The 16,470-nt window shown below is 47.2% G+C and overlaps 1 protein-coding gene across 17 annotated transcripts in view; it reads left to right on the top strand.

The window, feature by feature from the left end:
• The window catches only part of AFDN (afadin, adherens junction formation factor), a 113,673-nt gene that overhangs the window by 59,483 nt on the left and 37,720 nt on the right, over positions 1-16,470 (top strand). For 12 of the 17 annotated variants that reach the window (XM_070461352.1, XM_070461365.1, XM_070461357.1 and 9 more), the window contains 9 exons: positions 213-475; positions 5,312-5,381; positions 7,007-7,125; positions 10,305-10,366; positions 10,470-10,675; positions 12,784-12,804; positions 13,532-13,677; positions 15,319-15,413; positions 15,786-16,051. In XM_070461352.1, coding sequence (XP_070317453.1) covers positions 213-475; positions 5,312-5,381; positions 7,007-7,125; positions 10,305-10,366; positions 10,470-10,675; positions 12,784-12,804; positions 13,532-13,677; positions 15,319-15,413; positions 15,786-16,051 — 1,248 coding nt within the window. The remainder of the gene's footprint in view (positions 1-212; positions 476-5,311; positions 5,382-7,006; positions 7,126-10,304; positions 10,367-10,469; positions 10,676-12,783; positions 12,805-13,531; positions 13,678-15,318; positions 15,414-15,785; positions 16,052-16,470) is intronic. The other 5 variants (XM_070461363.1, XM_070461362.1, XM_070461360.1 and 2 more) reach the window with 1 other exon arrangement.

Here is a 16,470-nt window from a genome sequence, read left to right as displayed (position 1 = left end):
CCTTGTATCAGGCTCCTGGAAGCTAAAAATAAAATAGTTCTTCTGACAGTATTTAATTACTGTTTTACTATTGGGGGCAATTCCCTGAAACCACCAAGAATCCAGAGTTTGTTAGGTTGTATTTATCATGAAAGGGGGGCTCAGAGTCTTAAAATTAAGTTTGAAATGCTCTATGCTTGACGGAAGTTCCTTGGGTTTTCCTTCCTTCCCAGTTGTTTGGTTCAGGCATTCAGCCCCATCACTGTGACCTCACGAACATGGACGGGGTGGTCACAGTCACGCCAAGAAGCATGGACGCTGAGACCTATGTGGATGGGCAGCGCATCTCGGAGACCACGATGCTGCAGAGCGGGATGAAGGTGCAGTTCGGGGCGTCCCACGTGTTTAAGTTCGTGGACCCCAGCCAGGACCACACGCTCCCCAAGAGATCCGTGGACGGGGGCCTGACCGTGAAGGGCCCCAGACATAAGTCTGGGTAAGAGCACATGTGCCTTTGAGAACTCTGGAGGGCGTGATCATGCTGGAACAGATGTGAATTAGCCATGGACTGTGTGTTTTGTCATTTAATTTCTAAAAATTCAAAGTGTGTGGTCTATGGTTCAGGTTCGTGTTGGTTTGGGTTGATTTCAGAGAGAAAGAAAGGTCTTGACCTCGTCTTGAAATTGGAAGTTGTGGCTGGTTTTTTAAATTCTTTTTAAATTTTGTCTTTTAGCTGATACTCTAAAGCCATACTTTGAGTTACAGTGTTCTGAATCTAGACAGCTAAGGGTTTTGTTGAGGTGTATGTACCTTTTCTGTTACTAGCGATAAAAGAAAGGAAAGAAAAGAAAGTGAAGTCACTTAGTCATGTCCAACTCTTTGTGACCCCATGGACTGTAGCCTACCAGGCTCCTCTGTCCATGGGATTTTCCAGGCAAGAATCCTGGAGTGGGTTGCCATTTCCTTCTCCAGTGATAAAACACCGTCTTTTAAAAAGAATTTAAAGTGTTGTGGCTCCACCTAGTGCCTCTCTGAGGACCTGCGACCCAGGCCTGTGGCAGGAAAGGAAATGCTCATTGTCTGCAGGGCCGGGAGGAAGATGTCTTCTCTGATAGTAACTGTTGTTAGCAAGTGTGCTGGCCCACGGCTCTACAGCTGGTGTTCAGGCCAGCAGGTGCGTAGCCTGCCCCCTGGTGTCGCATGCCCAGGCCACGGGCAGCACAGGTCCGCCCTGGTCCCCACCCGCCCTGGAGCCTCCCGGGGCGCGTGCTTCAAGCCCTGCCTGGGCTTTCAGTCTCCTCGTGTTGCCTCCTGCCGGCTCCTCGGCATGGGGCGTCCAGCCTCTGCCTGCCCTCTCTCCTTCCTGCCGGCTCCTCGGCGCGGGGCCTCCAGCCTCTGCCTGCCCTCTCTCCTTCCTGCCGGCTCCTCGGCGCGGGGCCTCCAGCCTCTGCCTGCCCTCTCTCCTTCCTGCCGGCTCCTCGGCGCGGGGCCTCCAGCCTCTGCCTGCCCTCTCTCCTTCCTGCCGGCTCCTCGGCGCGGGGCCTCCAGCCTCTGCCTGCCCTCTCTCCTCGCCACGCCTCTTGTCCAGCGGGGCTGGCTACTAGGCTTTGTGCTATCTCTCTTCCGATGGTGTTCATTGTGGCATCGCTGTCGCAAACGCAGTTCTGTAAGCTGCCTGTGTCCCCTGTTACAGTCAGTCTTTCAGTCTTGCTGGGATGTGTGTCTGTCTGAGAACTCGGCCTCCTGCTGCAGAGGGTCCTGCTTCGTGGGGCTGCAGTGTCTAGTCTAGTTACGTCTCCAGATGAGCCGAGATTGTGTCAGGGTGGTGCTGCTGTGAAACTCAATCTCTAGTATCTTTTTCCTGCAAAACTAGTGGAAACTGCTTAGTAGTTGATTATACCAATACTTACATGTACATCCATAAATAGAACAGACTTTTCATTTTTATAAAAATTAGTATTATTGTTTTAATGTTAAACCATTACATAAACTTCTAGGTAAGCAACTCGTGTATTCTTTTTTACACACATCTATGTATACTTTTTAAATGAGATATAATTTACATGCTAGTTCAGGTGTGGGATGTACTGATTCAGTATTTGCACATACATGAAATGGTCAGAATAAATGTAGGCGCTGTCCCTCGCCATCAGAGTTACAGGAGTTTATTTCTTATATGAGAACACTCAGCATTGCTCTCTTAATGACCACTGAACTCTGGTCACTGCTGCGCGATACCCCCTCCCTCTACTCACAAATCCTCTGCCTCTGGTAACCATCAGTATGTTTGTATCTATCACCTTGGTTTTTTGGTTATTATTTTTGATACGATTTTTAAAAATTTATTTTTAATTGAAGGATAATTGCTTTGCAATGCTCTGTTGATTTCCACCACACGTCAGCGTGAATCCACCATAGGTGTACATGTCCGCTCCCTCGGAGCCTCCCTCCCCCCGTCCAGGTTGTCGCAGAGCCCGATTTGAGCTCCTGTATCACACGGCAAGTTCCCAGTGGCTGTCCGTCTCTCCTTGCGTGACGTGCGTGTTTCTGCGCTGCTCTCAGTGCGCCCCGCCCTCTGCTTCCCCTGCTGCGTCCACAGATCTGTCCTCTGCGTCTCCACTGCCGCCCTGCACGTGGGCTCCTCAGCACCGTCTTTCTAGATTCGAGATACATATGTTTTAGTACACTGTTTTTCTGACTTGCACTTCACTCTGTATAATAGCTTCATCCACCTCATGAGCACTGACTCAGAATGCACCCCGTTTTGGCTGAGTAATGCCCCGCTGTGTGTGTGCCCCAGCTGCTTTGCTCATCTGTCCAGGACAGCTAGGTTGTCTCCGTGTTTTGTAAAGACTGCAGCGATGCACGTTGGGGCACGTGTGTCTTTTTCAGTTTTGATTTCCTCAGGGTATATGCTCAGTAGTGGGATTGTTGGGTCATGTGGTAGTTTTATTCCTAGTGTTTTTTTATTTTTTTAAGGACTCTCTATCAGTGTACATTCCCACCAACAGGGCAAAAGGGTTCTGTTTCCACCAGCCCCTCTCCAGCATTTATTGTTTGTAGATTTTTTGAAGATGGCCATTCTAACCACATGAGCTGATACCTCTTCGAATTTCTCTGATAATGAATGAGGTTGAGCATCTTTTCATGTCTTTAATAGCCATCTGTCTGTCTTCATTGGAGAAGTGTCTCTCCATCCACTTTTTGATTGAGGTTTTTTATTTGTTTTTTTTTTTTTTCTGGTATAGAGCTGCATGAACAGCTTGTATATTTTGGAGATTAATCCTTGGTCAGCTGTTTCATTTGCTGTTATTTTCTCCCATTTTGAGGGTTATCTTTTCACTTTGTTTATAGTTTCCTTTGCTGTGCGAAAGCTTTTAAGTTTAATTAGGTCCCGCTTGTTTATTTTTGTTTCTATTTCCACTCCTCTGGGACATGGGTCACGGAGGCTCTTGCTGTGATTTATGTCAGAGTGTCCTGCCTGTGTTTTCCTCTCAGTTTTACAGTTTCTGGTCTTACGTTGGGTAGAATGGACATTTTAGCTATATTAATTCTTCCAGTCCATGAACACAAATATCTAGTATCTTCCATTTATTTGTGTCTTCTTCCATTTCTGTGATGAATGTCTTAAAATTTTCAGTGTATTTGTTTTTTACTTCCTTGGTTAACTTTAGGTGTTTTATTCTTTTTGATGCCATTGTAAATTGGATCTGTTTTCCTGGCCGCTCTGGCACCGTTGCCAGTGTGTGGAAGCAGCCTCTGTCTGGCCCTGCGGGTCCTGCCGCGGCACCCGGGTTTTCCTGGCTGCAGACCACAGGGGCCTCTCTAGTTGGGGCACTCGGCTTCGTTGCCCCAAGGCCGGTGGGGTCAATCTTACTTCCCCGACCAGGAATTGAACCCACGCCGCGTGCATTGGAAGGCAGCCTCTTCACCCCTGGGCCACCACGGGGGTCCCATGCATGGATGTTGAGTTTTGTGGAATCTTGTTCTGTGTGTGTTGAGATGATCATGATTTTTACCCTTCCTTTTCGTTAACGTGATGTACCACGTGGATTGACTTGTGAGTGTTGAACCATCTGGCCTTGCTGGGATCTGTCAGTGTTATCTTCGTGAATGAGCGTCTCACTGCACTGTTACATTGGGCTGCTGGTGTTCTGTTGAAACGTCTGCGTCTGTGCTCAGCGGGACTGTTGGCCTGAAAGTCTCTTTCCTTGTGGTGTCCCTGCCTTGTTTTTGGCATCAGGGTGATGATGGCTCATACAGTGAGTGTGAAAGTGCCCCCCCCCTTTTATGGTTTGAATTAGTTTGAGCATTTGTGTTAACTCTTCTTTAAATGTTTGGTAGAACTCACCAGTGAAACCATCTGGTCCTGGACTTTAGTTTGTTGGGAGACCTTTGATTACTGATTCACTCTCCTTTCCAGTGATTAATCTGTTCAGATTTTCTATTTCTTCATGCTTTAGTCTTGCAAGATTTTGTTTCTAGAAATTTATCCATTTCTTCTGGGTTGTCCAGTCGGTGCATTGTTGTTCATAGTGGTGTGTTCCGATGTGTCTCTGTGGTGTTGACCGTAGTGTCTTTTCTCTCATTCCCAGTTGACTTGAGTCCTCTCTGTTTCTCTCGGTCGGTCTAGCTGCAGGTTTGTTTTGCTCACCTTTTAGAAGAGCCGTCTCTTAGGGGCTTTTCCGTTGTCTTTTTAGTCCCTGTCTCATTTATTTACACTCAGTCTTCATTTGCTGTTCTTATTCTGGTTCCTCAAAGGATGCATGATGTGTGTGTGTTCTTAGCTGCAGACTTGGTGTCTCTGTCTTCAAAGCCTTGGTGGTGGGGTATCCCCAGGACATCACAGTTGGTGTTGATGATCAGTGTGGGGTGATCGGTCTGGTGCTATGTCGATGAACCTGCGTGTTCATCTCGTCCACATCCCTGAACACCATGCCATCGTGAGCTCTGCCATCAAAGTCACCATAGAGTCACTTTGTAATTGTTCACATACCAAGAATGCCGTGCAAACGGGTCCATTTTACACTGGAAAATTAACAAACTCGCACAGTGGAAGAGCTTTTTTTCTTTTTTTTAATGCTTCTTTTCAATTTTGTGTTCCTAGTTTTAAAAACTCTGATCTTGACAGCACTCAGTATATGTTAGAAAAAACAGTTTATAAAGTTAGTATAGTTTTTTTTTAATTCATTAGATTCATATTCTGACAGTAAAGTGATTTCTTGAAGATCTTTGAACACTGGGATATTTAACAATTTGTACTATGAAGAAGAGACTGCCTCTGATCATTTGAGAACTATTAATTCTGTGGCTTTCTTTTTTATCTCAACAGAATTGTTCAGGAGACGACTTTCGATTTAGGAGGAGACGTTCACAGTGGAGCGGCCTTGCCAGCGAGCAGGGTGGGTGCTTGTCCGTCGCCGATGGGACTGTGTGAGCGTAGCAGGCGGCCGTGGCGAACCACGACCACCCCGCAGGGGAGCCTGGTGCAGGCTTTGCGGGGCCTGTGTGTGGGCATTCTGCCCGCTCTCGTCTCTCGTGGTCCGCGGGAACGGCTGCAGAGTCCGGGATCTTCCGCTTCCTCTCCGGGCCGTGCGTCCCAGCCTTGTCCTCTGGGACCACACTCCTCGCTCAGATCAGGTCACCCCAGAGGTCATGGCTGCTGCTCTTGTGACCTCAGCTTGGTCCCAGCTCCCGGCCGTCCCCTCCTCTCCGCGGTCACTGCGCTTGCCCAGGACCCTCCTCACCTGCACTGTGCTTGCTCTGGGTAGCAGTCTGCCCCTGGGGAGAGGCCCCCTCCCCTCGCCCCACCCCCCCCCCCCCCAACCTGGGGCCTGAGACAGCAGGCATTTTCCTTCTCTAGGTACCGGCCCACCACTGGGGAGAGGCACCCCCCCGCCCCCGACCTGGGGCCTGAGATAGCAGGCGTTTTCCTTCTCTAGGTATCGGCCCACCGCAGGGGAGAGGGCCCCCCCCCCCCCCCCCCAACCTGGGGCCTGAGACAGCAGGCATTTTCCTTCTCTAGGTATCGGCCCACTGCTAGGGAGAGGCCCCCCCCCCGCCCCGACCTGGGGCCTGAGACAGCAGGCGTTTTCCTTCTCTAGGTACTGGCCCACCGCTGGGGAGAGGCCCCCCCCCCCCCCCCCCCGACCTGGGGCCTGAGACAGCAGGCGTTTTCCTTCTCTGTAGTTGCTGTCTTGCTGCTGGTTCCTGGCGTGGGTTGGTTGGTGGCTGGGATATGGGGTAGCTGGGTCTTTCCACTTCCCTGTCACTGTTCTGTAATACAAAAATCATACTACATGCTGTTTACAACATGCAGAAAAGTATCTTTTCAAAGCAGGCTGTGTAGCCTCATTTGGGGGCGATGTGAGGAGTGGGGAGATGGGTTCTGCAAAGTGTAAATCTCTGCTTGGTGGGCTCAATGCCTGCGCTCAGCTTCTACAGGGAGGGGTGTGGTGAGAAGTCTTGCAGAGATTTTTGCTGTGGTGAACTTTGCCCCTAAATGTATTGGTCTGTTCTGATGGTCCTCTGAGCATCGGTCGCCGTCCCCACCGGCTGCAGGCTGCAGGCCACAGGCACTGCTCAGAGGGGCGTCCATGCCCCCTGTGGGTTGCTGTGTGGGTGTCCTTCCTGTGTCGATGAAGGGCAGGAAGTGAGCTGGTTTCTGCACTGAGCTCTTCACTGGGTTTTGCGCTATCATGAGTGAGCTTGCACATCCTTTCTTGAAACTCACAAGTAAAACAGACACCTGCATCTTCACACCGTGCGTGTGCCCTCTCTGCTGCGTCCTGACCCAGGGAGCACATGGGGTCCAGATGCCGCGGGGCCCTCTCTGCCCACACCCCAGCAGTGGGTTCAGACCCGCCTTGCTCTCTGCCCGGGACGTGGGCTCTGTGCTCGGGTGCACGGCTGTGGCCCCTCCCGGTCTGCACTGTCCCCCTGGCCCCGCCCGTGTCCCCTGCGACGCCAGGTGTCACACGCGGTTGGCCGCGTGCTCTGTTTACACGCCTATGTCTCCTCGGCTCAGAGCGCCGCCAGGCTGGACAGCGACAGGACGCCGTCCGCCTCCAGCACTGCCGAGCGAGGGATGGTGAAGCCCATGGTCCGCGTGGAGCAGCAGCTGGACTACCGCCGGCAGGACAGCAGGTGGGGCCGAGCCCTGGGTGCCTGAGGGCGGGGGGAGGGGGGCACGGAGGGGTCTGGGTCAGCAGTCCACTCTCGAGGTCCAGCTGACACCTCTGGGGTGTTGGCAGAACCTCACGGTTATTTCCTTTTCATGTCATCAAATTAAAAAAGAAAATGCTTCATCAACAATCGTATCCCTCCCTTTATACCTTGGCCATGTCTAGGTGAAATAGGAGGCAGTCTGAATTAAAATGTTTCTATGTTAAATGTGGTAGCTACTCCGTAAAGACAAAGGGAATTTTTAGAGGATTTTAGTAATTTGGTAATTTTTATATTTAGACGAGCCTAGTCATTTTACCCATTTCTAGAAGTGCTCAGGCTTAAACTGACATTGAAGTCATGTGTTTGGGAGTCACGGAGTGCCCACCTGCCCTGTCTCCTGCTCCAGTGACTCTGACAAACGGGATGTCGTTTCTTCTGCTGGTGTTGTTTTTGCGTAAATCCTTTGAACAGAGAGCTTGGAGCTTTTGTTACTTCCTTTAGGATTTTTAAGTATGTGTCACCTTAATAAGTCGGAGTCCTGCGTCCCCGTGACTCATAGCATGTTTTGGTGTGGGAGGGCAGATGTTCAGTTCAGTGCTGAGATGGAGGCGGCACCATCAGCAGTGGCCCTGAGATTGTTGACGGAGCCCTTCGGAGCACCCCAGTACAGGTCTGTGGCCAGGGCCTGCGTCAGGGCTGCTCGGGGGCCCGTTGTGACAAGTGGCCTGTGCAGTTGCGAAGTCTTGGCGGCAGAGGGCACTGTGAGCATTCACCCCAGTGATGAAATATCTGGATTCTAATGGGAGCCTCATGTTTCTACTTTGATTTTATTGTGTGCTTTTGGTTATTATTCAGTATTTTTGTGAATTTTTTATAATTACGGTATGAATTATATTGCAGTTTTTTTTTAGCTGTAATAATGGGTAGTCTACTTTCTGTGTCCGTGCTTGTTTTTGGTAGTGTGTTCTAGAGTAAGATGTTCAGGATGGTGAGTTAGTATCCTGTGCAGAGTATCTCCGTCTGCTTATAAGGTGATCAAGATGTATGTATCGTGGTTCTTAGCCCACAGGTATTTGAAGAAGCAAATAACCGAGATGGGGCAGGGGTAGATTGATTGGCATAAAGTCTTCCGGATATGAAAAATTAATAAATATACACAGTTAATAAGTAAATGTAGTATCATAATATGGCATCAGAATAGCCATGTAATGATTAATTGTATGTCAGAAATTACTTTTTCTGTGAGCATATATTTTAATTAAATTTTTTGCAAGGTCATTTGTTTTGCCAAGACATTAAAATTTTACTTGAACTATAAATCTGTGTTACTTTGTTGATATGAAGACAGTAATGGAAATGTGGTTCTTCCTGGTCTCAATCTCTTGTTTTTCGCATCTCTGATTCTCTTCACTGGTTTAGTCATAGAATCTGAGAGGCTTCAGTGAATGATTAAATACTAATTTGAGTCAAGGAAGAAATCTTTTTGAATGATGCGGATAACTTTTAAAGTATCAGTGACACATTTCTTAAAATTTAAAATTTAGGGTATTTTTAAGGTACCATCAAATCAGGTCTTTTTGGTTTTTGTTTAAAATAATTTTTTAAAATCAGTATTGTTTTTGGAAGTAATATACTTTGAAACTCTTGAACTAATAGTCTCAAAAACTCTTAGAGGACAGTCTGAGAGCACGTATTCCTGTTGTTTAAAATAAATACATGTTTTTGAATAGTAAATTCAGTCATGGATTGTTGACTATGTCTTCATCAAAAGTGTTATTCCCTCTCAGGGTCTCTGGTGAAGACCTTCAAGAGTTTGGTTTTTTCTCCCAGAAAATTGGAAGGTAGAATTGTAAATTCATAGAACTTATTTTATAATGGTGTACCTCAGCAGCTGCCTTTCAATTTATGCCAAGTCCTTACTGAGTTTATACTTGAATAGTAAATATGTCTTCTCAGTTTTACAATGTCTTAAATTCAATGCACATTTTTTTCTTCCTTCCCCACCCTTTCTTGTTTGTAGTTCATTAAATCGTCCTATTACCGAGCTGATTTCCTTCCTGGCCGTACTTGTTGGGGTGCTGGATTTTTTTCCATGTCTTTAGTCTTCCATAAATTCAAATATATATATAAATATATATATATATATATGTTCTCTTCTTTAGCTTGTGGTAAATACAGTAATTTGCATTGAATAAATAAAACATTTGTTGCCCAAAAAAAAAAAAAAAAAAAAAAATTTTCAGTGAGAATTTAAGTTCCTTATTTTTATTAGATTTGTTGAAGTGATAAAACATTTTAAAAAATTGGTAAACTTTATCCAGGTTCATGTTGTGGGTATTAAATTGAAAAATAAGTCCTTTGTCTGCAGTTCTAGATGTTTACAAATATGGCAGTGTAAGAAAGACGTATTAAAAATAATTGAGCTTTAGAATTATGTTTCTAAGAGCATTTTTATACCTGAAGTGTGGAGTTAAACCCAAATTAATAAATCATAGACTGGGTGATAAATTCAGAAGCACGTAATTTGGTGAAAAGAAGGTTTTTGTTTTCATTTGTGACGTCTGCAGTGGCTTGGATAGATTCCTGTTGTATCTTCCCCTTGTATCTTTGGTGCATGGAGAAGGCGGGCGCGGCAGGACGAGGCTGTTGCTGGAGCTGCTGCAGATCTCCGGGCCGGGCCCGTAGCCCTGTGGTCAGCTGTCTCAGTCACCCTGAGGTGCCGTTGCCGTGCGCCTGGACAGATGCTGACACAGCGCGGCCGCGGGCTGGCCTGGTGGGGACCACCCATCTGATTTGACCGGGAGAGGCAGGCGGTATCCAGCTGTTAGGGCGTTTTTCTGTCTCACGTGTGAGAGCTCAGTTTCAGGCTCAGCGAGGTCTGGACGTTCTCTTTCTCCTGGTGGTGTCTTTCCCTGTCACTTGAGCCGTCGTGGTCGGGTGTGTTCTCCTGACAGAAGCAGATACCCAGGAGCTGACCCGTGACCTGGGATGACCCCCATTCCCTCACCCGCATGTTGGAATAGGCTCCACATGAAAATGAGCCAAAGCTCTGTATACAGTATCGACTTTTAAAAATAGTTGCAAAATCTGCACTGTTTGTTGGGGTGCTTTTAGCTAATGTGACCTGGTTTTAAGAGATGGCCACTTTCCTCTTTCAGAACTCAGGATGCTCCCGGGCCTGACCTGATCCTGCCTGCAAGCATTGAATTCAGGGAAAGTTGTGAGTAATTTCAGATTCCACTGGTAGTGAATTATTTCTTGTTCCATTTTTCCTCATATGAGTTTTCATGTTTTTTTTTTTCTTTTTTGAAATCTTTTCACAGCTGAAGATTCATTTTTATCTGCCATTATAAATTACACTAATAGCTCTACAGTCCATTTTAAGTTGTCACCTACATACGTATTATACATGGCGTGTCGGTATGTATTGTCCAGCCAGTACAGACCTGACGTCAGCCCCGCGGAACGCACGCACAAAGTCATGGCCATCGTCAACAAGATGGTGAGCATGATGGAAGGGGTGATCCAGGTAAGTGCTGACTTGCAGGGCCGCACCAGCCCATGACCATGGCGATAACTTTTAAATCAACTAAGTCAGTTTCTTTTTTAACATTTCAGATTTGCTTACATGCTTGACTTTATCTGAATAATTTTTTTCTAAAGCAGAAGTTATATAAGCAGGATTTTAAATTGTATAGCTTTTAAAGTTGAAAAGAAATGTAAACCTTTCTTTTCTTTTCTACAAAATTTAAGGGAAGAGAAATTTGTTTGTGGTCATATAGTGGTCATGGAAAAGACCCTTAAAATTACACTAGTTGTGAGAGGGCGTTGAGAATTAAAAAGTAATTCACATATCGTAAAATAAACCGTTATAAAGTGAGTAGCCGGGCCGCATTCAGGGCCCTCAGCACTGTGCAGATGCCTGTGCCTGGCTCCTCAGGGTCCCCGTCCTTCCTGACAGACCCCTCGCCCGCCGAGCAGTTCTCTGTATCGCCCGCCCATGGGTCCCTGGCGACCACCTGCAGGATCTTTCAGTTGCTGTAGAAAAGGACTCGCTCTCTCATGGTGACCCGCCAGAGGCTACTGGTGGTTGGCCTCTGGGTTCCCATCATGGGCGTAGGTGTCATGGGCGTGATGACATTTCTCACTCACAGTGAAAATCAGGCTCAACTTCTTTCGTAAACCAGTTTTCAAATTTCAGGAAATTAGCATATTCTCTTTCCAGAATGATTTGTTTCCTTTATTCCTGTTTGCCTATGAAAAGTAAAGTTGCTCAGTCATGTCCCACTCTTTGTGACCCCATGGACTGTAGCCTACCAGGCTCCTCCGTCCATGGGATTTTCCAGGCAAGAGTACTGGAGTGGGTTGCCATTTCCTTCTCCAGGAGATCTTCTGACCCAGGGATTGAACCTGGGTCTCCCGCATTGCAGGCAGACGCTTTACCGTCTGAGCCACCAGGGAAGTCCTGTTTGCCTGTAGTTGATAAAATTGGCATAACAGATTTTCACACTTATAGGTAACTTGGAGATTTAATCTTTAAAGTCACTAAAAGTAAATTTACGGACTTCTAAAAAAGTTTTCCTAAACCACTTGTCAGCATTATTCACCTGTGACACTCTAGGTATGTGATCTCAAGCAACACGATTAGATGATTTGGTTGCTTTTCTCCTGTCAGGATAGTTGGAGGCAAGCTAATCTTTTCATCCCCTCAGAACTGTCATAGAAGGCTTTTTTAACATTTTCCAAAAAAGGTTTCTCCTGTGTGAGTGGTTAGCCTGTGACTCTGAGGAGTTTAAGAGTCTTCCCCTGAGGGAGGAAGTAGATGAAAAGGAAGCTCATTCTGTCTGGGCACCATGGTGTTACTCCTGTTATTTTATACGCAAACGTGGATTTCCTTTTCAGCGCTCGTTCAGAGCTGCCGTCCGTCTCCCTCGTGCTTGAATTTCGGATTATGAAACTCCCATCAGCAGACAGCTCTGAGGGGCTTTTATTACTGGGACTGGCAGTGAAATCACATTTTTAAGGCTTTCAGACTTAAGATGTAGGTTCAGCGTGTGATTAGAAGAACCTTGAATTTTTAGGGAGGAATTTTAGAATAATTAAAAATCTTTAATTTAAAAGAAACCTACTTGCAAAAAGCAATTTACTCCTTTCTAGTATAGAAATAATAACAAGTTTTTGATACATTTTAGAGTTCTCAACTCTTACTGTTTTTGTTGGTCTTTCCTGTGTCTTCATCGTTTTTAGCTGGTCCAGGGGATTAGACTCTGAAGTCATGTACCTTTAGGTCGTCTCAAACACACAGTGTTGCTCAGAGATGTTAGGAAGCCCATTCTTTGTAAATCTTTCAAAGAAATCAGTGTATTCATTTGTTCATTGCAACATCTTCTGTACAGACAAAGTCTAGGAATTCCCTCAGTTTTTGTGCCAATGTTAAGAGTAGGAAGCCCACCCTTTATGCCCTAGATTTCCCAAGCTCCTCACAGTCACAAGGAGTGTGTAATGTGGACTAGCGTAACTAAATGTCGTGCCCTCGTGTCGTGCCTTCATGTTAGTGTTCTGATTTTTTGACGATCATGACTGTTCACGAGTCTCTCTCTCTCGTTCTGCTTGGTTCCCTCGTCTGTTTTCCTCCAGGAAGTAGACCAGGTTGACCAGGTAGGACATGCTGCTGGGAGCCGATCCTGGCTGTTGGCTTAGCTGAGTTTCTCACGCTGCTTCCATGTCAAAGCGCAGAACAACGGGACTGAGGCTCATAACACTCATTCAGCAGCTGGAACATGCAGTACTAAAATCCTTTTTTGACTGTGCAACCTTTATCAGCATTTCATAACTTTTGCTTAATGCACTTCAGTGTGGATATGAAATGACAAAAGTTCTGTTTCTCCTCTTTGTTGTTTATCCTTGGTTCCTATTCTTTGGATCTCATCTGAGGTTGCCTGGCCTGCTCATGTGGTCGGGAGATGACGCGATAGATCAGTACTTGATACCGAGTTGCTTGGTGTCCACACCAGTGACTTCGAGTATCAGGGTGGCAGTGGGTAACCATGGATACATGTGTGTGTGCGTCACAGATTACCAGATAAAGTGCAGTCTTCAATTCGGTGTTGTAGTACTGATGGCTCCTTTCCCCACTGATGCAGTTAATTGTTGCTCACTAGAGCCATGTGTCTGTACCTGAATCCTGAGAAATTGCGGTGGGGCTTACTGCCCATTACTGCATCTGCAACCCAAATTCCTCTGCAAGTATCTGGTATCTGTGCTCAGTACCCTGGTGAGAATGGGGAGGTACTGGTCTATCTTCGGCAGCTTTTCAGGAGCATTCCTTTCGTTTGTGCTGTTTGTTTGTCCTGTGGCTGCTTACGGAGCTGCCTTCTGTCTGCAGAAACAGAAGAACATTGCAGGGGCCCTTGCCTTCTGGATGGCCAATGCGTCCGAGCTGCTCAACTTCATCAAGCAGGACCGAGACCTCAGTCGGATCACACTGGACGCACAGGACGTCCTGGCACACTTGGTGCAGATGGCCTTTAAGTAAGAACCCATTTCTGTAAAGACTTCAGTCATGCTTCTCATTAAATTTTCAGAACTCATCTTAAAGATTTTTATTCACCCTAACTGAAGATAGATATCAAGAAGTGTAAATGTTGTTCAGTTGCTAAGTCGTGTCCGACTCTTTGCCACCCCATAGACTGCAGCACGCCAGGACTCCCTGCCCTTCACCATCTCCCGGAGCTTGCTCAAACGCCTCATGTCCATTGAGTCGGTGATGCCGTCCAACCATCTCATCCTCTGCCGCCCCTTCTCCTGCCCTCAGTCTTTCCCAGCATCAGGGCCTTTTCCAGTGAATTGGCTCTTTGCATCAGGTGGCCAGAGTATTTGAGTTTCAGCTTCAGCATCAGTCCTTCCAATGAATATTCAGGACTAATTTCCTTTAGGTTTGACTGATTGGATCTCCTTGCAGTCCAAGGGACTCTCAAAGGTCTTCTCCAACACCACAGTTCAAAAGCATCAATTCTTCAGTGCTCTGCTTTCTTTATGGTCCAACTCTCACATCCATACATGACAACTGGTAAATCTTAGCTTTGCCTGTACAGACCGTTGTCAGCAAAGTAATGTCTCTGCTTTTTATTATGCTGTCTAGTTTTGTCATTGCTTTGCTTCCAAGGGGAAGTGTCTTTTAATTTCATGGCTGCAGTAACCTTTCACAGGGATTTTGAAGCCTGAGATTGGATGCCATGATCTTACTTGTTTTTTGCCTTTGTTTTTTATTTTTCACTTTATTTTTAATTGAAGGATAATTGCTTTATAATATGATTTGATTTCTGCCATACATCAGCATTAATTAGCCATAGGTGTACGTGTGTCTTCTCCCTCTTGAGCTATCTTAGTTTTTGAAAGTTGATTTTCAAGCCAGCTTTTTCACTCTCTTTCACTCTCATCAGGAGGCTCTTTAGTTCCTTTTCACTTTCTGCCATAAGGGTGGTGTCATCTGTGTATCTGAGGTTATTGATATTCCTCCTGGCAATCTTGATTCCAGCTTGTGCTTCATCCAGTCCAGCATTTCACATGATATACTCTGTGTAGAAGTTAAATAAGCAGAGTGACAGTATACAGCCTTGATGTACTCTTTCCCAATTTGGAACCAGTCTGTTTTTCCATGTCCAGTTCTAACTGTTGCTTCTTGACCCACGTAACAAGTAAGATAGTCTGATATTCCCATCTCTTTATGAATTTCCCACAGTTCATTGTGTTTCACACAGTCAGAGTCTCTCCTAGTCAGTAAAGCAGAAGTAGATGTTTTTCTGGGCTTCTCTTGCTTTCTCTGTGATTGAATGGATGTTGGCAGTTTGATCTTCGGTTCCTCTGCCTTTTTCTAAACACAGCTTGTACCTCTGGAAGTTCTCGGTTCACGTACTACTGAAGCCTGGGTGGAAGGATTTTTGAGCGTTACCTTACTAGCATGTGAGCACAACTGAAGCATAGATAGCTCCATGCAGAGTGTGTTGGTTTAGTAAAGTGAGTTCAGTTAGGTGTGTTTCAGGAATCCTGAGAGGAAAACTATTATATACATGTTGTACATGGAAAATATTTCCAAACAGTAGAGATTGTTTTCCCTGTGTGATAGTAGCAGGGCGTCATGCTGCAGTTATTAAAGCTGTCAGTGTTTTTCAGGTACCTGGTTCACTGTCTTCAGTCAGAGCTGAATAATTACATGCCCGCCTTTCTGGACGACCCTGAAGAGGACAGTCTGCAGAGACCAAAAATAGGTTAGGCCTTTCTCTTTCTGCTTCAGCCCCTCCTTCCCACCTCTGCGTTTACCTTCATTTTAATATTCGCGGTCTGAGGGGCGCTTATTTCAGTGTCCGCAGTCTGAGGGGTGTCGTCGTTTTAATATCGGCGGTCTGAGGGGTGGTTGCTTCACCGTCCGCGGTCTGAGGGGCAGGTGTGATCAGAGTCCCCGGGATGTCCTGCTGGTGTGGGGAACCCCCTTGTCCTCCATGCAGGAACAGCTCTCACCTTGGGGGCCCTGCTGGGGCTCTCGGTTGGTGTGGTGGACACGGGCGTGTGGCTGGACGGGCAGGTGTCGAGCAGATGGGGGCGGGCCCTGTGCGCTGACCGAGAGCCTTCTCCCCTCACAGACGACGTGCTGCACACACTCACGGGCGCCATGTCCCTGCTGCGTCGCTGCCGGGTCAACGCCGCGCTGACCATCCAGCTCTTCTCCCAGCTGTTCCACTTCATCAACATGTGGCTGTTCAACCGCCTGGTGACCGACCCCGAGTCAGGTCTCTGCTCCCACTACTGGGGCGCCATCCTCCGCCAGCAGCTCGGGCACGTGGAGGCCTGGGCCGAGAAGCAGGGCCTGGAGCTGGCGGCTGACTGCCACCTGAGCCGGATCGTGCAGGTGGGTGGGGCTGGCCGTGTGGTCCCCAGCGTCTCTAACTCCCCTGGGGCGTCTCGGCACCTCCCCGGGGTCTTCACGTGCGCTTAGGATAACAGTGGCGTACTCATCTGCCTGGGCCGTTCTAACGAGGTGCAGCAATTTCGTAGCTTAAACAAAAGAAGCTCATTGTCCTGGAGGCCAGAAGTCTGAGACTGAGGGCGGGCACACTGGTGCCCGGACGGAGAGCATGCCCCGGCTCCTGAGCCTTCCGCTGCCGCCACTGGTCTCCAGCATCCCACCTGCGCCTCCGTCTTCAGGAGGCCTCTCTCAGGCCGCATCTCTGACCCAGCCTCCGCCTTTCATAGGGACCCCATTTCTCCAGATGAGGTCACAGTCCGAAGTTTACCCCAGGTTTACCCCCTGAGGCTTGGGGTTTCACA

Source organism: Odocoileus virginianus, chromosome 34 (assembly GCF_023699985.2).
Source record: "Odocoileus virginianus isolate 20LAN1187 ecotype Illinois chromosome 34, Ovbor_1.2, whole genome shotgun sequence".
In the NCBI taxonomy this organism is placed as follows: Eukaryota; Metazoa; Chordata; class Mammalia; order Artiodactyla; family Cervidae; genus Odocoileus; species Odocoileus virginianus.
The sequence above is the reverse complement of the archived record's forward strand: the minus strand, read 5'-3'. Positions and strand labels throughout refer to the sequence as shown.